Source organism: Harpia harpyja, chromosome 4 (genome assembly GCF_026419915.1).
Source record: "Harpia harpyja isolate bHarHar1 chromosome 4, bHarHar1 primary haplotype, whole genome shotgun sequence".
Classification (NCBI taxonomy): domain Eukaryota; kingdom Metazoa; phylum Chordata; class Aves; order Accipitriformes; family Accipitridae; genus Harpia; species Harpia harpyja.
The window spans coordinates 29,997,197-30,023,848 of NC_068943.1; the positions used below are offsets into that span (position 1 = coordinate 29,997,197).

At 40.5% G+C, this 26,652-nt stretch overlaps 1 protein-coding gene across 1 annotated transcript in view; it reads right to left on the bottom strand.

Annotated features, from left to right (window-relative positions):
- Nucleotides 1–1,574: 1,574 nt before the first annotated feature.
- EPSTI1 (epithelial stromal interaction 1) overlaps nt 1,575–26,652 on the bottom strand; it is a 49,466-nt gene continuing 24,388 nt past the window's right edge. Inside the window, 6 exon segments of the mRNA XM_052786066.1 lie at nt 1,575–2,191; nt 3,676–3,708; nt 8,647–8,752; nt 10,330–10,403; nt 12,992–13,075; nt 16,187–16,280. Of these exon segments, the coding sequence (XP_052642026.1) occupies nt 3,688–3,708; nt 8,647–8,752; nt 10,330–10,403; nt 12,992–13,075; nt 16,187–16,280 (379 nt within the window). The 3' untranslated portion in view covers nt 1,575–2,191; nt 3,676–3,687.

Genomic DNA, 26,652 nt, shown 5'->3' on the forward strand with positions numbered 1-26,652 from the left:
TCCCAGTCTATCACCAGTTCATTTCATTATAACCCCTTTAAAGAGATGTCATAACATCCCTTTGCTTTCAAGCTTAAAGTTTTGGCAGGATGTGTGTGGGGGGAGATGGTAATTCTGAGATACTGGAAGCTTTCCAACAGGATAAGTACAGCATTTTCCAGACATCCTGCTAACATCAATTCGTGGATGCGTGTAACTTCTTATCATCTCCATTGCAGGCCATGGCTCTCAAAGACATTTCCTGGGCCACTGTTCATATAGATTTGTTTGTTCTGTTCAGAAAGATAGGAGAGGAAAAATTCAGATACTTTGCCATTAAAAAGGGCTGGAATAGTTAATGTCTCAAATAGTTTGTAGAGAGCATTTCAAATAAGAGATTCAAATGCTGGATAAGGGGAAGCACTTTGAAGATTGCGATCAAGTTTCATCTCTGAAGACAGCCAAAAGAAAGTAGACAAGCTTAATGGAAGAGGTTACTCAAGGTGACTTGCCATCACTGTTCCTGAATGTGAAAGTAGCAGGTTAATAAAAAGTTCTTCTCTTACTTTGGGTATAGAAACACAGCAACAGGATCACACTGAATTTTCACTTCTTAGTGACCATGGTGACTTCCCCTCCCACTCAGCCTTTGTCAGCTGGGTCTAGGGGTATCGTATGTGAAGTGTGGAGAGGCTGCAGGTTCACTGCTTCAAAAAGACCACCTGCAAGTCTTGGTCTGATTAGAGTACAATACAAGGATTCTGATTAAAGACATTTCCTTCAAAATATATGTGCATGCATGTACATATATCCTACTCTGCAGACATTTAGCCTCAGCCTTGATATCTGCTAAAGGAGGCTGGGTGAGGGAGTTCTTGGAGGGAGACGTGAATTTAATTTCCAAAACAGCAGTCCAATAGCACAGCCAAGTACCATTTGCGATACAGTGCCATTGTGTAGGTATGCAAAAGTCTTCCCAAGGAATTTTCCCAGTGTCAGATGCTTTAAAAAAGGCTAAACCACAGAGCATTACCAAGGTCTCAGGCATTTCCTATTAACATCAGCTAGCTAGTAGTATGAGAGATTTGAGTAATTCTTTGAGGCAAAGAGAGCCAAGGGCAACTGCAGAGAGTCCCAGAGGGGAAAGTAGCAACATTCATAGTTCAAAGGAAAACTTCAGGTGATCCATTATGAAGTTTCCATGTTGCAAGGGTCATGGAAAAATACCATGGCATGCCTGCACACTGAAAAAAACTGCTCAGGAAGCCTTTAACTTTGCCTAAGATGTACTTGTAAATGCCGCAGGTACTTTTTCTTGTCTGCATGGTTTATCTACCATGTACTGTGGACCCTTCTTTTCCATTAGAAATATCTTGGTCATGCATCTGACTTTTGGAAAGCATTAAAATGTTGTCATCTGCAGAAATAGGGAGATAAAAATTAAATTCCAATAGACTAAAGGGACAAAGAAAAACAAGAAACTAAAGCTAACCTTGCAGTAGTTTTCCCCGCTCATGTAACAGAAATTACCAAGGTAAAATGGGCAAAGTGAAAAACTGGTATATTATATCACAAAAGATGTAGGAAAGATTGAATAAATTTCAGTGTTATTTCAAGTTTTTATTTCTTTCATGTGTTGTATTTTTCTAAGACCATATTTAAAAGATCCTGTCTACAATACACACATCTGTTTCTTCTTGAGTGTCTGCTGTTGAATATAATAGTAAAACAATTCAACAAAATCCCCACCAAAACAAAACAAAAACCCCAAACCAGCAATGCTTCTCCTTCCCATCCCAAAAGAACAGCCTCTACCTGCTTCTTTAGTTCAAGTCCCTGCGATGTTTTTGGCTTGGTATAGAACAGCAAGTAAACACAGAGATTACTGCAGCCTCTGTAGCCGCTAATGTCTTCTTTTTCTGAGATCCCAAAGACTGGGATAATTACATTCTGCAAGAGGCAAAACAATTTATGAAAAAAAAAAGTGACACATTCTCTTATTAAAAATTAAATAGGACTTTCATAATCAGCTGCTTCAAATATGTGTGAATAATGACAGCTAGAAACCAGTCTCCACAGATTGCTCATGAAGTGGGTGTGAAGCTGAAGTCAGGGTAAGAAAAAAAATCACGATGATAAAAGAGCGCTTTCTTGGAGCTTTTACAAGGTCATTTGGCCTAGGCCAGATAAAAGTGAATATTTTTCCAATACCCTGTAACAAGAGGGAGAAAACAGAATTAAAAATTATCTTTTGCAGCAAAAGCAAAAATCAAAGTGAACTTCCCTAGGATTAAGTCCACTGGAAAATAGTCTCCCTTTTCTTCCGACAGGTTTTAGCTTTTAATTATGTAAAGCCTTCATGAAGGGATTTCTATCTTTTTGTAAATTTAATTCACAAAACGTCCTAATTATCTGCAGACATATTAATAACTCTTTGAACAATATATTAATGTAGCAAGCTGAAATGTGTTTTCAAAACAACAGTAAAACATGGCTTAAAAAAGTACACCCATCCATAATTCTTGTACAGTTCATATGTAAATATATTATTGGTATTGTAGATATTGTGAAAACTGACAAAGAATCCAATGCGTTGAACTCCTTCAGCTGCCCACAGTTTGCAAAACCTAATAGTATTGTGGGCTGCAAAAGATGGCCATTTCTTCCCCTGTGGGGAGCTGCCTTTATCTACTCATTGTCATTTCTTTAGTGAATTTGAGGTAGTTTTTAATAACAATTTTACTCCTCATAAAACTGAAAAGATGACTCATGGGAAGCCAACAATATTATTTAGATACCATCTTCAGAATACAACCCTGCTGCAAAAATACTAAAATAACTGTTGGAGCAGAAAATGAGGAAGAAAGTCACAGAAGAATATCTGCATTTGTGGGAGAAGGGTTGAAAGCAAGGGGCTTATTTAAATTTGATTTTTTAAAATTCCTCTTTATAAAATCCTAGCTCTCAAAAAAAAAAGAGTTATGTCAAAGCCATTTCCTAAGGCAAGAATGATGTGGGTCAATACCTGAACTTCCTTCAAAAGTCTCCAAGCCTAGAAGTAAAGGCTCTGCACAAATCTTTATATCAGAACTGGGTATTAGGGTAGGGAACCCCTTTCAAAAAAGAACATAGGTGCAGTGAGCCTTATGAAAAGGTCCTTTGAAAACAGCGGGCCTGATTTCTCTGATTCAGTCATGGTGTTTTACCACCAGCCTCCACTGATACGAATAGTCTCCCTTTTTCCTCATGGGAAACAGCAGGAAGAACACAGCCCACGACAAAGTCATCCTCTTTCACGTAAGACCACTGAAAGTTTGCAGAGTCACCTCCTGCATTTCCAGCCACGTTCCTCAGCTGCCCAGGTTTATCCACTCACAGTCCCTGACACAGAGAATGTGGCTGTATTGAGGTTTTAGCAGGAAATATCATGGCACCCCCAGCAGATGCCTTCCGTTCCATCAGCACCTCCTCTGACTTGAAATACACGTTCTGCATTTCTTTACGAGAAGGTGTTTCAGAACAGGTATGTGCCATTGCATGGCCCCAAACACAGATTTGGAAAGCTTTTTTTTTAAGATAAATCTCATATTGCTTGAGAATTAAACCACGCAATCTGTCATGATGAAATGTCAAATATGAAGCTAAATTAACACCAGCATTGGTATTAAAAAGAAAGAACAAATTCATTATCCTTACCTTTCTCCTCCTTTATTCCAAGTAGTTTGATTCCTGGATGAAAGAAAAAAAAAAAAAAGCATTAGTACAGTACAATGTACAGTACAATCACATATTTATGCAAGGAATTATGGTTATCCAGTTGTGTGGAACTTTCTTGATTACTTGGTGCCCTTTCTCATCTTTTGAAACTCCACTTAAAATAACAAGTAAACCCTTCTGCAAGATTCCAATTCCAGCAATAAATATTTCTTCAATTTGAACTCAATATGAATAGCAGGGTGTATTAACTCAGGAGATAAGCATATCTTGTTTTTGCTGGAAAAATCAATCCAGCTGTGTTTCCAATATCTTCAGATGCCTCAATCCTTTCTTGATCTCACACAATTTGAAAGAGTGAAAAGTTTCTTCTGCTCCTCCCCAGACTCCCACTATTCTCTTTCAGGATGAGATTTTCAAAGGAAAGAATGATTGAGCTCAAAGTCAAGCCAGGCAGAACACATCTGCATATGCTGTTTTACTGCCTTGTCAGAGGTAAGTCATTAAACTCAGCTACAGCCTGCCTGCACCTGATCATCTGAGGTTCCTATATTGATGCTGATACTTCTGCTGAGTAGTTTATTTATTTTCTGCCATCCTTCTGCCAGGAAAGACAAGCACATTACTCTCAATGAAAAGAAAACAAACTCAAAGACCAAAAGAACCAGTTTTAGGAAAAAATTTAATAATCTTTCCAACTCAGATTGTACATAGACTAACCAGGTTAAAGCTAAGTTAGCAAACCACATTCCTCATTAAAAGAAACGTAACCATTGTGGATTGCACTCTGGAACCTTTTTGTATAAATATTCTGTTCCAAATATTCCCATGTTAAATAAAAGCTTTTTCTTTGTGCTGGGAAACCAGCATTTTCAGTGCAGCTTTGTCCATCTAAAAGTTCATGGAAGTCTGCATTAAAGGCTGATTGTGTATGGAAAACTGTGGCACGCGTGCTGGCCTTGTAACTTCAGGGACCTTTGAGCTATGGTTCTTCTTTGCTGTGCAACAGTAACTTCATGACATGCTCCCTCTCAAATTGGTAGCAAATAGCATAAATCAAGTGCTGGTTGAGACTCCAAAGAAACATTCCGATGGATCATGGTACAAGAACTAAATCAAGTGCTAACCCACAAACCATGTTTATTTCAAATAATTTTATCCATAAACCATGTTTCCTCAAAACAGATTTATCCAGCATCCATCGAGTTCCTGTTCTGCATATGGGAAAGGAAAAGAATGGGGTTTTCTGTCACGCTGCACCTGTGTATTCAGGGCATAGTTGCTTCCCACAACAAATATTTAGAATTACGCATCCACTGAAAGAGCGGAGTCAGCATCCGAGAGAGCATTTCTCATTCTTATGCATGACTCCGGGTGTAATGGAGACATGAAATGGGACAGTGTAATATGTCATGTTGCCTTCTAGATTCTGGGTTTACTATAGCTCAGAGAGTTTCAACAAGACAACTAGTATTTCATTAAAGGAGAGTAGACAAATAAATTTCATATGTTCACCACGTCACCTCTTCCCATCAATCGAATAGACAAAAGGGTCCTTGACAGTGCTCCATTTCCACACAAAAAATAAACAAGGGCTCTCTCACAGGCTTGCCATGCGTTAGCACTTGGCCTCTGCAAATTTCTCCATACTTCAACATGGGCAAATCTCATGAGGGAGCGACATAAAAACGTGCAACTGTTTTATAGTTATTATTTTGTAAAAATAGAAGTGTTTTAACATTTAAGTAAAACTGATCATTTGTGCCATTACTGTGAACAGATACTGTTTCAGTCATAGGTCACAGCTGAGTAAGGATTAAATCTTGTTGATTAAACTTTGATATCAAAATGACAACTGTTATTTTTTTTACCCTCTTATCCTAAAAGGTTTATCCTTATGTTAGAGACAAAGGCGGCACAAAGGACACCAAAACTTTCTTGATAGCATACAACAAGACTCGATGCTTTCTCAAGGGTGGAGTAGCTCACAGACAAAAGTGGAAATTCATTAATTTGTTTTCCCATTAAAAAAAGAAACCACACAACCACCCAGACAGCACCCTGGCATTTATAACCAAAAAGGGAGAAAAGATTACTTTCATGAAGATCCTTCTTGAAATAACAGCTTATAAATATTCCTAATAAAACACAAGATGTCTGGAGGGCAGATGAATTAATGAAACCTGGTTTCTTACCGATTAGGGGACAACTGGGCAATGCGACTGCTCTCCTCCTCCCTTCCCAGACGCACACAATAAATTCACCTTCCTCCCCTCCTCTCCATGCCCCCTGTGACATCCATGTCCCTTTTTGCATGCCCTAGCCCCCAGGAAAACAGGGCAGAGCTGCAGCTGCTCTGGAGCTGTGCCCACGCTGATCGGCCGGAGGGCTGCAGCCGAACAACACAGAGAGTGCCCAGGTCCTTCCTATCACCCCTCAGACTGGGGCACTTTTTGGGGTCTCTCCCCCAAAAAGCCATTGCTTTTCATGAAACGCACAGAAACTTAATTGAGACTTATACTCCCTTGCAAATTTGGCTAAGACTGGCCAGCAGGTTGAACGCCTTATTACATGTAGACACACAGCATGATCATACAAACTTCATTTCCTTACGAAACCAGGCTAATAGAAATAATAGTGAAAAATACAGCAGGTGTATCGACAGTGTGGTGTGATGTTCAGTTTCTGTTAAGTGTGAAGCCATTGTGACTGTAAAGAGTTCAAACCAGAAAAAAGAAGCGGGAAAGAGAACAATTATTTCCTCTTCAGTGCCACAGACGGAGCAGGCTCAAAAATTACCTGCAGGTCTTAACTTTGGGAACCTTTTTAATTTCTTTTAAGCTTAGTATATAGTCTGACCTGCTTCAGTTAGCTCCCTTGTAATGTAAAATGTCACACTGCAGACTTGTAAGCCCCACCTGGAGTTCAGTTCATTTTGCTTAAAATCCCAAGGGAAGGGAGAAGAATCTTGGTACAATCCAAGACACTGAGGTTGCAGCCTCCAGCCTATCTTTTGAGAGAGATTTTTCTTTCTTGCTCTTGTTACCAATACTAATTTTTAATTCCTTTCCATGATGACATATTCTCTCATAGTTTACTCTTTCCCTGCTTTGTTTTGTCTTCAAATCTCACATCATAGCATAAAGGAAAAATGGATAATCTAGCATTACCCAACAGAAGGCAGGCTCCTTGGGAGCCATTAAGTAAACATCAGAGTAGGAATTTTATCACTTCTACACACAAGGTTTTATTGCATTTGTGTTGATGCATTCTTTGAATACATGTATTTTTAAAAAAGCATAGATTGGCTGTGTACGTCACAGAGTCGTCTGTTGTTAAAGCTGTGCCTGAGCTGAGAGCGCTCATTTGGTGGTACCAACACCTGCCCTGTGGAAGAGGACTTACGGCACCTGGCTAAAGGCAAAACCCCGCTCCCTCTGCAGGCAATGGCAAGGTTTTCAGTGGTGACAGCAGGCACCCTGATGGAGATGCTCGAGTTTAGACGTTGGGGATCTCGGCTGTGTCACACATTTTCTTTTATCAGAAAACAGTTTACAAATTGGGACAAAGGACACAAAGTGAAATAAAAATAATAATTTCTGCCCTTGCTGCCTTTGTTAACCAGGGCCCATCCAGCAGACTTTATCTTTTGCCGCTTACTAGGTATCAGTCGGCTCTGTCCTACCTGAAGCCTCTGCTATCTGCAGACATGCCATCCTTCAGGAGATGGTTCAGCCTGCCATACAGAGTGCTCTCTTGGTCACACTCTGTCACTAGCCTGGACATCTGTAGTTTGGCTTCCAACAACTCCTGGATTCCCTGGCATGTGATACAGGCCTTACCAGTAAAGCCTCTAACCAACTGGTTCTCCAAGCAGCTGCCCGCAGACCTTATGGGATGTTGAGCTGGCAGGTCCTGCTTCATCTCAGCAAGACCAAGAGACCTGCTCTGCACAAAGGTGGCCTCAGTCCAAGGGTCCCAAGCCCTCTGCCATGGCCCAGGGCTTGCCCAAAGCTTGTAGTGATTAAGACTCTCTTTTTCCGCTTCCAGTATATAGAAAACTCCAGCAGCAAGAATATCTGCTTCTTAATCATGCCTTGACTTTGTAGATGCTTGAACCCATACTGCCAACACACACATCCTCACCAGACAGTCCAACTAATCCCATTCAAACTTTTCTGATTTATCAGCTAAACGTCTTTCTCCACACTGGAACACTCACTAAATTCTCTTAGACTCTCATCCTTTTGCTGCTCAGTCTTTGTAAATCTTCCATTTCTGCACTAGGGTCCTCTCAGCAATGGAATTTCAACCTAATGGAAATTTCCACGATGGGAATACTACTTTTTTTTTTTTTACACTGAAGAGTGCAATTCTAAAGAACAGTCACATTAATGCCTCATTAGGACAGCTGAAAAAATTACTGGATGTTTAATAGGCTACAGTCAGGATATCTTTTCTTCAAAGAATCCTTGCAAATATTATGTATTTTAAATTGGATGCAGTTGGGTCTTCTTTGTCGTAATTTTATACAGGTAAAAAATGAATAGCTGTACCTTTCATGGGACTTTTCCCCTCCAATTTCTATATCATATTAAAATGTTTACAGCATTTCCAAACATCTTTCACTTAAAGACTTTGAAAAAATCCCTTACGATTTCACTACCCTTTTTTCTGAACTTAAGGAAGTACCTTGGATGCGGTTCCTTGCAGTAAGTACCTTGCATGCAAAGCCACTGAGTTCTGCTGCAAGAGCAGCTGTTCCTCCCTCCTCCCATTTGAACAGCTTATATTTAAGACAGGATTTTTTCTTAAAAGCTATTGTAGACAGCCAGCCAGGACTGTATGTTCTGTCAGGCAGGCTAAACGCACACAGACACATAATAGTATCTGGGGGAAAAGACAACTTTTAAACAATCTGATTACTTTCACATTCTGTACCCAAAAACTTACCCAGGCATCATTACTGAGGTAGTCCAGACTCCCAGAATAACCAGGTTGGTAGATGCTATTAGGTTGTGGTTTGTTCTGCAGTCGGTCCAGGAAAGCATTATTTACTCTTAAAATACAACAAAAAATGAATGATGATTGAAGGTAGCTGAGGAGTTCACAGACTTTTGAAATTTAACATTCTGTGAGTGGCTTTCCCTATTCTCAGTTCAATACCCATTTTCCTATGTTTTTCAAGCCTGTGCTGCATAACCATGGATGGGGATGAGATAGGGTGGATTTCATTTTCACTTCACTAGGTGCATCCTTATCCTGTGATCAGTCCATTGTGATTAAAAGGCATACCTCAGCTGCTGTGAGAAATGCACCAAAATTCTCCGTAGAAAGACGACCTGCATACCACCACCCACCTTATCAGGGGGGTTAGTTATTTTGACAATTCACCTTAGGTAGTCTTTCAGCCTTCAGTACACAAGGAGAGTTTCTAGAAGTACTGATTTGCTAATGCCAAAGAAAACCCCCACTTAATCTTGTTACTAATTGAGACAATTTGTGTAGCTGACAACTTTCCCTACCATCCAGCTCTGAAATCAACTCTAGCATTTTCTTGTACTGCTCTATCAATCTGGAAATCATGCACAAATACAAATACACTTTTCCTCAATCTGTCTTAAATATTTTCAAACCTTCTGAAAACTGTTTCTTTTTCCCCGCCTATTAATGCTTAGGACTGACACACATGCTTAGACATGACTGTTGTTTTAATGTTTTACAATGCTATTGGTAAGAATGATGTAAAATGCAAGATACTGGATTATTTCTGTCTAGGGACACGAGATGGACTGAATCGAAAATCCTTCATTAACTTCTGTGGGTAATTATCTCAATATCTTTGCTAGAGAAAAAAAAGAAATGAAAACAGTATGGAGAGTGTTGCCTACAGAAGTAATTTTTTTTATATTTCCCTAATGACATAAAGAAGAAACAATTGCTGTTTTTATTTTTGAGCCTAAGCGTTGTTTCTTTTTACCAGCAGAAAACAAAGTTGAGAATAAAGCTGTGCTTCAAGATAATGGAAAGTCAGTTAAGTGACAGAAGTGCAAGATTAGAACCGCTGAGCACAGAGAAGGCACAGCAGTGGGGCACAGCCTGGGGCATGACCAGTGCAGCAGCAGAAGGCCTTGCTGCACTGCGGCTTCCATCTATATCGATATCAAATCCCATGTTTAGCTCTGCCTGTTAACTTAGTGACAGTCAACCACAAAATGTGGTACGGACAAGTAGCCCATTCTAAAATAAAACAAAAATAAATAGATAGATAGATAGATAGATAGATAGACAGACAGACAGATAGATAGATAGATAGATAAATAAATAAATAAAATGTTTCCCAGCTGAAACTACTATACTAGTAGTTACCCATGAAACTACTAATAGTTTCTACCCTATGCTGTAACCTATGCTGATAGGATAAATGAAGTGAAAAAGGCACTCTGGGTCATACTGAATTACAGGGAGCAATTGTAATGATGGATATTAGTGGCTCATTTGAAGGCAAAGCTAAACCAGAGGCGAGGTCAGGGAATCCTCATTGCAATTGTTTTCTAAAGCATGCATGCCTGCAATTTTGAGACCCTTTCCAGATAGGATTTCAATTAGAGTGTATTCTGCATTTTGGCATCATACCTCCTCTGTTCATTTTGATGTGCTCTTGTCCTGGCTTCTTCTTCCTGCTTTTGTTTAAATTCCATGAATTCAGCCTGGAAATGATAAAAGTGAAAAAAAAAAAAAAATCCCAACAAACTTACTTTTAATTAACATACCTATATTGCAAACCCAATTAATTTAAAGGAGTACACCAGACACCAGTCCACTTCCCCTTGCCCCAACCCACGGGTTTGAATTTCCCCGTGGGTCCAAGTGGGAAAACAGCCGAAGTCATCTAACAGGAGCAGACACAGCCATCGCGCCCGTAGGGTCCGATGGAGACATGCCCTTCGCCTCCGGCCTCCGTGGAGCACAAGGAGAAGATGAGAACGGGGGAACGCGGCGTGGCGTGTCACCTCCGGCTCCCTGGGGCTCCCCCGAGGGGGAGGGAAGGGAAAATGGTACCCGTTGGGGCGGTGGAAGGGTGCGCAAGCTCCCAGCGTTGCGGCAACCTGCCATCCTTACGTTATGTACTACTAAGGTATAGAAACGACGTCAAAGGGAATTCTTTTCGGGAGAGTTCGCTCATGCGATTTTAGCCAGGACTGCGAAGGAAACACAGCTCGCGCGACTCCGCTCTGCGTGTGTGCTTGTTTGTCTGGCTCTTGTTCCCTGCGATGTACCCAAGAATTGAAGATGCAGATTTTTCCACAAAGAAAATTTGGCTTGCAGGGTGAGGGGGAATGGATAGGAACAGACCCATCTTTCATGTTTTCCATAGCAACTGAGCAGCAGTAGGAATAGTAACTAAAATAAAATGATGCGGTTAGATAAAAGCTTCAATAACTGAATGGAACCACAAAAGTTTAAAAAAAAAATCAATTTAAGTAGAACATTAAATAAAAACTATGCAATAAATGTATGAAGAAAATCAATAACTGCAAATGTGTTGTGTATCAATATTTGTCTAGCCCTAAAAGAAAAAACAGGATTAAGAAATAAAAAAGCCAACCTTAATTTTCACTGTTTTAAATAACTATTCAACCTGAAAATTAAAACCCAGTATCTGACTTTCCAATATGCTGAGTCCTTTCATGGACTAATGTTCTGAAATATATTGTGTGTATATGATGCAGTGTTCAAAGCGTACTGAAAATTTCTATATCAAGCAATGCATACTAAAACCTGTTCCGAAAAAAAAAAGGGAACTGACAAAGCCTATACGTTTTATAGCTACACTGTGCTCGGAGGTACGCACAAGACAGAATTCACAATTACTTTAATTAATATTAGTTTGAAGCAGAAAGGAGCCAACATATATCTGAGGGACAATTATTGGAGCCTTTAAAATACATGTTATTTACAGTAGGTCTGTAAGTAGTGCATTACTCTGCGCAATAGGTAGTAGCAACTGTGAAGGCAAGGAGCACTTGGAACCATGTAGCAACCAAGAGCAGCCTCAGAAGCAGCCAACATCTTCTCAGCTGTCTGTGGAAATCAATAAAGAGTCTAAAGCTCTACATGAGTCCCTTAAACCAAACTCATAAAGTAGGAGCATGCTAATTCACATCCGTAGTTATTTTCTCTATGGAAGAATCAGTGTAAAGAATATGACAGCTACCAGACTTACACCCATCAGGACTGGCTTTCAAAAATTTTTCCTCTGTGTAATTCTGGGGAATAAGCATATGCCTGATGGGAAAGCAATTAAGAGCCTCCCCTTTTCCCCACCTTTTGTTTCCAGCATCCTGGTTGCTAGAATACTATGAAACGAGGACACTTATCCCCAACATTTAAAGAAAAATATCCGTGAGATGGGCTGAGTCACTTGTCCAGCTCTAGTAGCAACTCACGGAGTGGAATTTGTTGCGCTAAGATTCTGCTACTGGGGAAGCAGTTTAACATTAATTTGGATGTTAGTAGCAGCAGAGGCATAGCAAGAGGCTCCGTATTTGCTAATATGGATTTGCTAATATGATTTGCAAATGCTGCCCTCCCCATACTTGCACAGTCAGACCTGGAGCCGAGACAGATAACTTGGCACAGCGCCTTCGCCTTGTGTAGACGAGCTTTATGTGGATATGGTACCCAAATCCATGCCAGAGGGACTACAGTGGTTCAGACACATCTCAGGCAATGCGTGCCGCATATGCAGAAGATGGAGTTCAGAGCGGCAGTTACGGCATGCCTGTTTTTTAGACAATTCGAAACTCTTCTTTTAGGTGGTTAGCAAGGGAATGGAGAAGCATACAGACTTAACAGCAAATCTGAGTGCTTCCACACCCCCATTTGGGCAGGCAGGGCACATGGGCCTTGATGCTCAAGAAAGAGACTACTCAGAGTCTGAGATCGTCACGAATATCTCAGTAAGTTACTTCTGCCTGAAAGAAAGGAAATTGGTTTCCTTAGCCTATGAAATCAGGTGCCATGGTCAAAAAATGCTCTGCATAATTGTTCAGATGAAGATGTGAACAGGAGCTAGTCATCCAGATGCAAATAGCCTTGAACCCAGAAGATAATTGTCCTGTCCCTGTCCAAATTTTACAGCTTGGCTCATCTCTCTCACAATATTTGAAAACAGTGATTGAATCACTTTTTCTAAAGAGAAGCTCTATGCATAGGCTACAAGTAATCAATGTATTTAATTGGTTTCACAGCATGCAAAAATGATACAATATGCAAACTGTTAATGTATAATCACCTTCCTCTGTTGTTCTTGCTTCATTTCCTCTAATCTTCTGTTTTCATACTCTCAAAGAGCTTGCTTGTAAGTATGGCTTCTCATCTATTGTTCAGCAGAGAATATAAATATATTGGTGTGGGGAGAGGGGGGGCCAAAATCCCAAACCTTATTCCCAAATCGTTATACAGGTAATTAAAACAGAAATGGTTGAATGATTCCAGTTACTTAAAAACCAGTTTAGTCTCAAGACTAGAATTCCAACAAGAAGTGGTCTAAAGCCTCTCAGTCATTCGGTTTGGCTGAATGTCCACCTGCACATCACAACCAAGCAGCCACAGCCCATGCTATTCCATGTCCCAGTGGCAAGCATAAAGATACCCTGAGCAGTCAGAAAACACAATCAGGATATCTGATAGTGAGGTGGGGTATTCTGGGAAGAAAGAAAAGTACTGAAAATATTACCAAGATAACAAAGCAGAATGGGGAACAGAGGGGAATCCAGGATTACTTGTGGAAATGCATTTGTGGAGGTAGGGCAACAGAAGCTGAGAGGTCAAATCTGCTATATTATTTGTGGGGCAGCCAAGACAACTGAAAATCTGAACTACACATCATGAATAATGTATTCGACAGTGTAGTAGGTTTTCACGACAATAAGTAGCCCTGGTCTTTCACAAGTTGTAGTTGTCAGCAAAGAGCCAGCCTACCATTAGGATCTTATAGGATCCTTAGGATCTTATACATAGGAACTTACACTGAAGTCTTTGAGCAGGGACATAGTGTAGCACACTAAATAATGACCCAGCATAATTTAATACAAGAAGTGTGCAGGTTTGACTTTAGTAAGGAATTTGTTGCAGGTCTACACAATGTTCTCAAAACTTGATATATGCATGCAGAATGACACCATTAAAACAACAGGCACATAATTTGCTAAAAAGACTGAATAGAGAAAGCAATTATTAATAGCTCAATTTTGAGCTGGGAGGAGTTGTTACATGTGTCCAGGGAGACTCATTCGGGGTCCAATATTATTCATTACTCTCCGTAATGGCTTGGAGAATTGTGTGGAGTGTATGTTAATCAAGTTGAAAGACAATAAAAATCTACACAGGATTGGTAACACTTTGAAAGACAGGATTAAAATTAATTATGAGCTTGATTAAGAAAGAGGGCCAAAAAAGTCACCAATGACAGAGTCACTCCAAAGAAGTTAAATTTGTTCATGCACATCAAGTAATATTTGACACTGATATTTGAACTAGGCGTGCTAAATTAATATCATCATCAAAGAAATGATGTGAGGGAAAAAAATTAATCAACATTACATTGTCCCAAACTTTCTTTAGAACATGAATTTTAAATTTAAAAAATCACATATATATATATATATATGCCCCCCTTTTAGCATGCATGTCAGGCACTTCCTAAGCGTCACTATTTCAAATACATTGTTCCTGAATCTTTTAATTACTCCAGACAAAGGACAGGTCCAAGATAACATCAAAATTAGAGTTCAAATTTTCCCACTGGTTTAGCATTTTGGTACTACGCCAAGTTTATTTAGATAACAACTCATTGGTTATGTGTTTCAGATTCCTCACACCAAGCGCAGAGGTTGTGCGTATCCCTATAGACCATAGCTCATCCAAGCCAGTTGGGAAGACATTTTGCTAACTGCATTGCTGCGTTATAAGCAAGTGATGAATTGATTCACAAAGCTATAGAAATGCTGCCATGCGAAAGACGTATAATATCAGCTAGTATTAAGGAACAGTACAGATAGACTATGTATTTTATCCACTTGGACGTTAGTGAAGCCAAAGATGAACTATGGTATGTAATTTGGCATAACTTATTAAGAAACCCATCAAAAACTGGAATGAGAAAGGCACATATAGGTAGGTGAAGTAGAAGGCAAAGGCTAAAAGTAGGACCTATACACCTGAAAGAATTCAGTGTTCCTTCAGGCATCCACCCACCTCTGTATATGCGAAAATACAAATATATAAAATATAATGCTAAAATCCAAGTCAGTCCTGGGGACACCAGCTCACTTGTCTTCGCAGTTCAACATTCACACCACACGAAAGGCTGCAGAGCTGGGTCTTCCCTACCAAAGAACAAGCTCCCTGCTGTTTGGAGTGTCAGATGCTTCAAGAGGGAGGTAGAAGTGGTTTCAACATGTCTTTTCTCCCTTCCCATAGTCCTTCATCTTCCTTGTCTGCCCAGGACTACAAAAGACCCGAGGAATCAAAGGGGAAAGGAACCTATTTTCAATATCACCTTCCCTTTTCATGCAATGAAAACCAGGAAAAGATACTAGAGGCAAGACAGAGCTGTCATATATTCTGTTTGCAGCAATTTCTGTAATGGGAGGGTCTTGCACGTTTCCAAGGCTTCCGAGGAAATATGGAGGTAAATCTTCTCCTCCCTTTACTCAACTGTTGGTGTTCAAGGTTGTATACAACAAAGGGCTGCCCAGATTCGATACTTCCAAGTTCTGCTGACTTAAGACTATTGCTTGTAACGACAATTTCTGTCCACTTGGCTGCCTGCTCTCTGTCTTCCCACAATTAAAAATCTCCCTAAACAAGAAATACTTCTGTCTCAGGGTTAATATTCCTCACTGCAAGTTTTTACATCAGTAGGAAAGCTTGATTTAGACACGAAGAGACTAATCATATGTAAAAAAGCCTTTTTGAGGCAATTAGAATAATGAAACTTAAGCAATACTTTATCTATTTCCTAATTACATTGATACTTACCAGGCTCGTTCAAACTGGGACAAAGTCCTCAAGCAGTCTATGGAATCGCTTTTAGGATGCAGTGAGAAATAAGGTTCCCTTCTGACTACATTTTCAGTGCAGTAAAGCATCCGCTGACATGAATTAGTTGAGATTTCATAAAAGCTTGCCTCCGACGGATGGGTACAGAGTACATTTAAGATTCTGATCTGACCTTAGAATATAAATCTGGCTCTCATTTATCAGAGAGAGATCTGTGAGTAATAAAGGCAGTCCCCTACTATGTAGGATACTCTGCCAGTGTGTAAGAAACAATGTAGGCAATCTCATTCACCCAGAAAGACTCCCTGGTACTCACTGAGTTATGTCGAGGCAATTAAGCTCAATTAGAATATTCTAATATTACACTATTGACAGCACCTGGAAAGCTGACAGAAAATATAGCACATGCCATGGTTTTGCTTACCCATGCTGTAGATTCTGGGCCACAATTAGCAATCTGACAGGAATCACTCTTTGGCAAACCCAAGTCCAATCTGTTCAATAATTCATTGGTTTTGCTACAAAGAAATCCAATCCAAATAGAATTGTTAGTGCTTCTATAAAAATAAATACAGCTTTTTATTCCACCCTTGGAATCTAGCCGAGACATTTTATCATGTGACTGCTGAAAAACATCACAGGTGGAACAAAAGGTTGTGGAGACAGACAGAATAAAATGGGACGGAGGATACAGAACCTATATTGTGGATAAGACATTTGCTGGGAGGAATTTTTAAGCAAATAATTATCGCCATTTGCATATTTGGGGTCTACAGTGGGTATGCTTTCTTTCCTCATTGTAAAGCTCCTAAAACACAGACTAGCATAACATTGGACTTCATCAGGATGCAATTGCTTCACTGAATTGTTGCAAATCCTTCTACCGGATCTATAAATCTCAGATAAGACATTTAAAAGATTATTTTAAGGAATTTTCTTTCACGGTTAATACAATGCAGCCTTACAACAGATTACTTAATCAAGCAGAAAGACTTTGAAGCATTTTGTAGCATTGGAAAAAAAAAAAAGCTTGTCTTTAGTTGAAGCAAAATTGCATAACATTGTCATTTCTTATTCTGGCAAGGGCAATTTTATTTTTCCAATCGCACCCCTTATAAACCGGATTTTCAAAGTAGCATTGCTTTGCTCACAGTTTCAACCAAGTACAGTTAAACAAAGTCACAAGCAGCAACATAAACAAATGTTAAGAACAGGAATTTCAGTGCCATGATCAGGAATCAGTTTCCTAACCTGCAGTCCCAGGCTACTCAAGTCTTTGCTTACTCAAAGGAACGGAGTTAGAGGAAAGAGACAATTTTATTTCTGTATACAGCTTTGGAAAGCAGGAAAGTACTGAAGTGAGAGCAGAAAGAGTGCTTCAACAGGCATTCAACAAAGATTTACTCTGCTAACAGGGCAACCAGCTAGCTCTATGCCACTACCAAAGACAGCTACTTAACCTTGGAGAAAAAGCCTTGGCTGCCAAAGAGTGATGATGATTAACTGCTGAAACAGACTACCAAGTGTGTTTTTATCTTTCACTCCATGATCTGAAACAGTGAGTGGATGCATTTTTGGAAAACGTCCTGCTGGTCAGTAGGTATATTGAGAAGAAGTGGGGAAAAAGAGCAAGAACCCACAAGTTCTCCTCTGCTACTCTACACAATACAAAACCATGTTAGCACTTCAGGTACAGAGTACTTGCTCAAGCTGTAGCAAGCCATGCTTTTAGAGTCCCAGCATTCCCAGTTCACTCCCTTTCCCCTATTACCTGGGCAGTTAACATGGACCTCAGTCAACACACAATACAGAAAGAACCAAGTGAAACATAAGATCCCCTGATCTACAAAGCACCCGTATATCAAGGTTAAATAGATTTATAGTCTTCTTACCCAAGCGTTAAGCACACACATTTTTTGCATGAAAGATGAGTGGTTGAGTGGTGAGATTGCACAGAATAATTTGGGGAACTTGAAGTTTTAAATCGCAGATTTTGTGTTTCTCTACCTATGCTAAAATTGGTAAAATAACAATTTATTTCAACACCAGAAAGACTAAGAACTCCTACAGAAAGTCTGTACTATATTTGAGAAGGTTGAAGCTCTGCAAAGAAGTATCTGGGAACTTAGGAGTATACCTGGATGTCCTAATTCCTTATGGATGGCAAAAGAATGGCATGGGGTATGTGGAAGTTCTCATTATTTGCATAAAAATGGGGTGGAGGGTTAAAACACTGCATTTCCTGGATCAGCACACTGATAGATGAAAAGCTAACTCAGTTTTGGCATTAGAAAAGATGATTACAAGAGTGGAAGCAAATAAAGTTTCTCAGCAAGACTGTACACTGTGACTGAATACAGAAAACACCCTACTACACCGAATTAAGTAATACATTAATAAAGTGTCCCTATCACAAGAAAGGGACTTAGGGTTCTGAACCTGGATAAAGACAAACTCAGTCAAGTCAGTCATATATGTTAATTCGCTGTGTATCATCTCTACGGAAACCCAGCGATGCATTTGGAGTTGCCAGACTGTCAAAATATTGTCTGAATGGTGTTTTTCCTAATATTAAGCTTATAGTCATAACAATGCAGAGCATAGCATAAGCCATGCTGCAGGGAAAGGGGGAAGTCAGAGAGATGACAGTTCAATTAATGCTCCAGAGAGGAAAGGATTATCTCCAGAAGGAAATCAGCATATCAAAGTGTCCATAGGTATTCCACATTCAGACAGCTGGAGCAACATCTCACTTGCTCGCTAAAACTTCAAGGGCTAATCAAAGATGCTAATAAAATGTGTTCCTCTAGACTAATTACTATTAAGAAAAGAAGAGCATGAGCTGAAGAAATTAATTTGAATACAGCAGCATCCCGATACCCTTCAAAAATAGCTAGGCAAAAGGAGATCCAAAATTTAGACAAACCAAGAAGACAGCACCCTCCTAACAGGCTGCTAACCTGAGCTCTGACTACCCCTAAGCATCAGGCTGAAGGGAAGAGAGCTGTTCAGAAGCACTGGTTAAGCTGGAGCGATCTTATGAGAGTATTTTGTCTTTCTCGGTAGCCCTGTTTCCCATTACACCGTTGGGAACGAATCTTTTACTCTGCTAATTAAAATAGGCTGCTCCCATACTGGTACGTTTAATAGCACCAGGCAATACTCTTAGCATGGGAACTCAGCCATCTATATTGTGGTGACAGTTCCTGGAATAGTTTTGACCTGTTCCAATAGCACTTTCCCAAATAACTCCTGGCTGCTGTCCGGGAATGAATTTCAACCACAAGTAACTTTGGATGCAACCGCCCCATTTTGGGAGGTAAAAAAAGTTTGCTAGCACTGGAAGCAGGCAGTCTCAGGTCTGTTGGCCTCAAAAGTGACAGTGACTGGCAGGATTTAATTTATTAGTACAGATGCAGCCGTGGAGGAGTGAAGCACAATACTGGATTCGGGGCCTGAAAAGCTCTTAAGAGCTGTCATGGGAAAATACTGACTCTGCTGCCAGGATCATTAAGTAACGTGCTAGGAGAGGACACTGCACGACTGTGGAAACCAGTCGATGCTGCAGATGCTTTCTGTGGGTCCTCAGATATACGGCTTTACAAATCACAACTATTCTTCAGGCAGAGTCCTTTCTTAAAAGCTGTTATGTAAAAGCGCATACTTGAAGCTCAACAAGTACATGTAAAATGCAGAAACATGAATTTGCTAGGTGCTCCACTGAGAACGCTGTCATTTAGGGATTTAGAGTTGGCACCCTGCACTCACAAGCTACTTGTAGATCAGGGAATCCACACGCATTTCTTATTGCTTGGGACTAAATGTGTGTGCTGCCCACATTCCCACCAGGGTGGTGAGACAAGGGGGTGGATACAAAAGCCGGAGTGAGCCTGGGTTCCTCTGGCCTAGGTAGGAGTTCCCATGTTCTAACAGGGTCTCCAGCCTTGACAGCCGAGAAGCAGAAAGCTCCACAGTTGACTCCAGCGTGCAACTGTGGAAGATCTGAAGACCCGCAACTGATCTTGTTGCAAGACCTGAGGTCTAAAATCCTGTGCGGAATAAGGGCTTTAATGTTGTGTGTCATTTGGTCTTAACTCCTGTCACATTTACAAGGCAAACAGAAGGGCCAGTCCTGAAAAGGATTCATCCTTAGGGACGTGAATAAGGATATGGACTCAGGGCCCAGCATCTTCCTCCACGCGAGAGTCGCACAGCACCACTTGCTAAGCTTTTCATTTGAGACTGTATTCCTCTCAGAACAGAAATGTAAAGAAAATAATTTTTCTGCCTACACATAAACTTCTTGGCTTTAAGTCTGTTTTACAGACTAACATTTAAAATGCATCAATTAAAAAAGGCTTCTTGTAATCTTCATTATTCCTTCCCAATGAAACCAGTGGCAGTTAATTCTTTTGCTTTAATTGATGGATATTGAAATGCCAGGATACAAAAAAATATACTGGCTTTTATGCCAGTGCTTTTGAAAAAAAAAGCAGCACAATACTTTTGCATATATCATAAATCTATTTATTTCTCTTGACAATTTTAAAAGATAATGGCCACTCTTATTACTATTGAAACCAAGACAGCTCCTGAACATTTTGTTTTCTCAAGCTGCAGGATCTCCAGCATTACAATTCTGCTGTAATGAATGTCCACAAGTATGCTAAGAGCCATTCAAAAACAGTAATAAAAAATAAAAGTAAAGGATCCCAAGCCAGGTAAATCATTATAGCCATTTCAGAGAGGAGACGACATGAGTAGTCACTAAGACAACAGAAAGAGCATCTAGTGCTGAATGACATGGACACATCAGCTTCCAAATTCACTGCCAGTAAGCAATGCTAAAGTGATATTTCACCATTTTTTTCCAATTCAGCTGAAAAACTAAGAACCATGCATAATGCATACATAATGTTAGTTTCACACATCTGCCCAGAAGTTTCACGATGGTTTTTAAATAATAGAAGGACTCCCCCTCCCAAAAACAAAAAACCAAAACTGAATTTCATTCAAGAAGGATCTTCTTGCATCACCAGCAAGCATATCTACACTTCTCCCCATACTTCAACATACTTAATTGGCTAAGCATAACAACTTCCTCAACTTTTGCCTAAATTAAGATCAGTCGCTTAACACTACTAAAGCCTACCCACCAGAAAAGCTGCCCTTCATCAGTAAGGTCCGTGGTGCATGGGTCAGGCACTTGCTATGACCCACAAGCCAGGCTGGCTGGTACTAGGGCCATTGCTGCTCCTCTGGCACATTACTTAACAAAATCAAATGTTAAAATAGAAGAAATTCCAGAAGTCGAGGCAAAGGTCGATGAGATTGCTGTTCATTTATGCAGGTTTCCCATAGATGCTATGTTGGGAGATGGAGAAAGAGACTCCAAAGGGAGGTATAGTTGGGATTTTCACTAATGAAAATCATTTCCTGCAGTGGGAATGAAGCTGGTGGGCCAATAATACCATGTGTGAAAATAATCCCACCAAAGGTACATATTTCAAAATTAAGCCATTAAGAAAGTTGCAAGCAGCCTGAGTGGGGACACCAATGGCTTTTGCTGATATACAGTTATACATGACTCCTCTCACACCCCCTCCTCTTTGCAGAGATTTACCACGGCAAGAAGTTTACAAGGTTTAAGTAAGTTCAGAAGGCTACAAGCAACTGCCATGTTTCCCACGGCTGGGCCATGACAAGGGGCAAGGTAGTAAAAACATCTCCGTCCGTCAGCAACAAACATGCCCTCAGCTCTACGTGGATTCTGGTTCTCCTGTACCTCAACTCTAACACACACCTGCAGGACAGAGTCCACTTCTGGGTAAGAAGAAAAAAGCAAACACCAGCCATGTGCAAAGTTGTCAGCATGAATGAATGTCCATTTTTTGGTGTGCGTGTGGGCGGGGGATTCATCTTTTGCTGGAAGCTATAAGGTGAATAATTACAATGTGAAATAATTAACCCATTCAATTCCTGTATGGTGTTGATGGCTCTTCTGCAATGCCCTTAACTGGGAAGAAAGGCCATCCTCCAGGTACTTAGTTCACTTGCTTCTCAGCACAAATCCTTCCAGCAGCCACATACCAAGCTTAATGCAGTATTCACAGACTTCCCTGGGAGTAATGCACAAGCATACTAAGGAGGACTTGGACAAATCTAATGATAGTGATCAAAAGTGTGCTGTCTTTGGCCGGTAGGCTTTCTCGTCTGCAAGTTCTTGAGCATGTGTTCCTATTCTTGGGGATAAGAACAAAAAATGTGGCACTAGTTCATTTTAGGCATAAGGCTTCAAGAAAGTATAAAAATAAGTTTACAAAAAAAAGGCAACTTTCTCAGCAGAATTATTTTCATCAGTTCCCACCCACACCCAAAACTAATCTTTCCTGTCAACCCACTTGCTTTTTTTGTTTTCCTGACTGGATGAAATAATACAGCTAGGCTATTCTTTCCTCCCACCAACTCATCCAATATTCTCGGAAGTTATTTTAGACATCAAGTTTCATTTATTATCTGAAGTAATAAGCATAAATCCAGTTTTAAGGAAAATGCAGTTTTGTATAAGTCTATAGCATAGATCTTCCATTCTGTGTGCTCCATCTGCATGTGCAATCTGCTTCTATATTTTCAGCCAGCTTGCATGGGCAGATTAATGCGTACAATTAGAAAGCAACCTCACAGGCGTTCAATAAACTGCCTTCATTATTACACTCAAGAGAGTCCCTTTGGATGTCTATAAAAGCCTAGTTTTCTGCCTGTTAGCTAAATAATTGACAATGCTTAAAATAATCAGGAGCAAATGAACAAAGCGAAGACCATTGTGGTGAAAAGAAGCAAACAAAAGATTCTCAAGGCTGCAAACCCTTTTTGTGCAAGCCCTCTTTCATTCTCTCTAGCATCCTATATTAAAAGTCTGGTCAGGTTTACATTTGCACTTCTGTGGGGAAAATTTGTTACCAGCCTGCTGTTTGAACCACACATCATAGGGGACTGAAAATTGGCAAGGACACTAGCATTTATCCTGTAAAAAATAGATAAATAAATAAAAATTCTGTTTTGATTCAGGTTTTATTTTCTTGCATTTTATGACTTTTGAGAAAACTGCTTTGGCAGGCAAGTGTATATCAGCTTGGTTTGGTGAACCTCCTGCATTGTGTTTGGAATATGCACTTAGAAGCACTCTGGCAAATTCTGTTTCCAGCTCCAAATTCTGAGCAGAATATATTGAGTGCACACATGTACCCGAGCGCAGCAGTGCCAGGAATTTTTACAGTAGTACAACCTTCACAAAAACAGAGGCACAAATCTGTAACCAAGGGAAGGATTAAGTGACACAACAGCCATCATGTACTACTAAAAAGTAACCCTATGTTCTAGACTGCTTTTCCCATTACATAAATAGGTAGGTGGCTATTAGAAAGCAGTGGACCACATCCAACACTACAGTTTCTGGGAAGTCAAATCCAAATTAAATAAAAGCACCTTACTAGAGAGCTGGGCTAAAACCATATGGTGAGACACACTACAGTTCAGGCACAGATTCATACAGCCTGAACAGCAAGCCACAGAGAAAAGCAAGTCATCAGGTTAGCCATCCCTCATTACCATTTAAATGACAATTTTTGTGTCCTAACTAAAGAGGGATGTCCTGAAAAGTCCTCGACCAGCCACCCAACCTCTTCTTCGTTCCCATTTGGAAAGATGGATGCTCAGTCCTTTCCTCACAAGGATTAGCAATTGCAACGTATGGACTACACAAGCATTAGTTACCTTTTAATGCACTCTGACAGAAACACAGTCTCTACCACAGCCCATCAATGTAAAATGCATCCAAGACACCATTACTCAGAAGGAAGGACTCCATTTCATGTGTAAGTAGTTTCCAGTAGAAAAGTGCACACGTACTCCTGATTTTCTAGATCTGGCATCTGCAGAGGCAGAACCACAGTGATGCTATCACCAATAAATCCCTCAAGTGCTTCTCTGATAGTACAAACCGTAGCAATCCTGCCATGCAGCAACTCTGCCAGCTCAAAGTCTGCTCCTGCGTGCTCTTCAGGCTTTTTATACACAGTACTTTAGGAGATACCTTGTGAATTTTGTCCCTGTTAGTCACCTAATAGAGCTTGAGTCCACCTGGGTCAGAGGAGCTGCTGATCCCAAAAAGGAGAGGCTTGCAGACTTTTCCACAGTACTCTGCATGCATGTCTAGACCTCATTCTCACAAGACACAAACACATACTCAAGCAACTGTGATAAGAGATACAGTTGACTTTCAAGGGCCAGTTGAACACAAAGAAGTTAACGACGCTTTCAAGAGATAGGAAGTAACTGTATTCTGCAGACAGTGGACAAGGTTGCAGACAATTTTTCCATTTGGCACTCACTTACTTCACATTACACCCTTTGAAAGGGGACTTCAGTGAGAAGTTTTTGTTTTTAATAGTGACGGGAATTTAATCAGAACAACGAACTTCTGGGCAGCGTCATACTTTATTGTCAGAGTATGTTAATGACATGAGAATCTTAAGTGCCTTTCCTTATCAAGTAGAAGCAGCACTTCATACAGGAGAAGTACTGATTGGGCTGTACCCCGTGGAGGCTGATACAGCTAGAGGTGGTGATCAATTTTAAAAGGTTTCCCAGCTAATGAGACTGCTGGTAGGCATTGATGTCCTCAGGAAAATTGTGGTGTTGCAGCTACAGATGCTTACAGAGGACAGACTAACAAGGCAGCCTATCTTTTGAAATGGCTCCACAGGCCATGACTTTGCAGAGGTCATTGCTTTATATGCAGCACATGACCTTCCTTCCACCCTCTCCCAGCAAGCAGGGAAGGAGATCAAAATACTCTAGCAGAGACAGCGAGGAGAGGGGCACAACCTCATATTTGTTCTCTTCGCCTCTAGACATAGGGTCTCAGATGATGGAAGTAATGAGTCACTCATTTTTGCATAGTAGGCAAAAGCACATCTTTAAATACCAAGCACTTTTCTGCGAACATGTCTCTAATAACTGGCAATACTTCAATGGAGTTACTTTACAAGATCCGAGATGTCGCACAGTCTCTTTCCGTTACTCCTGGATGTTGTGCTCCATAATGCCAATGTATCTTAGCAATGCAACCTCAACAGCATCCAGCGGTAAAGACTTCTCTTCCTCTGCCCACCAGAGTATTCCTTCAGACCAGAGAAGGCACTAATATCACTCTGTACAGCATGGGAGGTTTTTGCTTAACCAAAATTGCATTCACTGCAGGTAGGTTTTCAGCTCACTCCCTCCAGGTGCATTATCTACAGGGTCCTCCTGGTGCACGTTCAATACATAGTACATACAAATAATCTTCTGATAGTTGACCATAACCTCAAGCAATGGAGCTCGACAGTCCATCCTTACCTTCAGTTGCATCAGCCAGTCTGGTTTCCTAAGATGACACCAGCTGAATGCTCACAAGGCTTTCCTAAACCAGTGGACAGACCGGCTGCCAGCCAGTCTCCTTCCCAGTGCCCAGGCAGCCTGAGCTCCTGCACCACCTGGGCATCAACCGACTGCCCACGTGAAGGTGTTTCAGAGGGTTTGGGCCTGCTTTTGATGGAACAAAACTTACTTTTAATGGCAAAAAAGCGCCGATCAGCAGAATTAATTTCACCCTAAGCAAAAAAAGGTACAGACAGGGAAGGTGAGGGAAAGGAAGAAATATAACTGAATAAGCCTTCAGACAAAAAATCAGATTAAATGGGAAGAACCCTGACAATCCCCTCAAGAAAAATCAAGTAAGTCCCATAACTGAGGACCCTGGGCTGAAAAGATCTGATGAGGTTGTTGTTGAGCTACGGTCAAAGAGTGTGAAGGTGTCTAGTCTGACAGAAACAGGCAGAGATCTAAAGCTGTGCAGGGTCTTCAGAAATCCTGAGGAATCAAGGTGTATGGGGGAAATCCACACCGGCACAAACAGATGACAAACAGCAGGCAAAATACCAATATCTAGAGACAAATGTTGGCAATGTATTTAAGGAAAAAGCTGTACCTGAAGCCAAATGGGAAGATATAGAAGGAAAAAGACAAGAAAGGCTGAGATCAGTGAGAAAGCACTAAAATGTCTATACATTAGAGAACAGAGTCTGGGCAAATGATGAAGGAACTGGAGCTACTATCATGGGACAAAAGTGACTCCTTTAGAGGTCACAGAGGAGGAAAGAGCAATCAATCATGCTAAGAACACAGGTGAGTAATTTTGTGAGCCAAAGATAAAAAAGGTAAAGGTGACTAAACAGCATTGTGTGTTAATTATGTGATAGAATTGGTTTGGATCAGTTAAAAATAAATAAATAGGGTAGAGTGAACTGGCCAGGCAGGAACTTCACTGCCAATGGAATTAATTATGTCAGGAGTTAAGCCATATCTAAATCTCACGTTAAGGAGGTATTCTTGGGAAACAGGTCTTCACAGCAGATCTCTGCATTTAAGCTGTAGGACTATGCTAAATATAGGAAGTCCTCATTATTTCAGTGTGGGTTATATTTCTTTACTAGTCACTAAAATAAATGGGTGGAGATGTAATTTAGATCCTGTTTCGATAATTAGTCTTGGATTGAATGATCACATTGATTCACTTACAGAAGGAAAACACAAAGTCGTTCTGTAATTCACAGTTTTCATTTCAAAGTGTATGTTTTGAGAAGCTAAGAGAAATCTACTGAACCAAATTTCTCACAGAATAAGGTGTGGAGGAGGCTTGGAATATTTCACAGAATCACAGAGTGGTTGAGGTTGGAAGGGACCTCTGGAGTCATCTTGTCATCTTGTCCAACCCCCTGCTCAGGCAGGGCCACCTAGAGCCAGTTGCCCAGAACTTCTGAATATCTCCAAGGATGGAGACTCCACAAC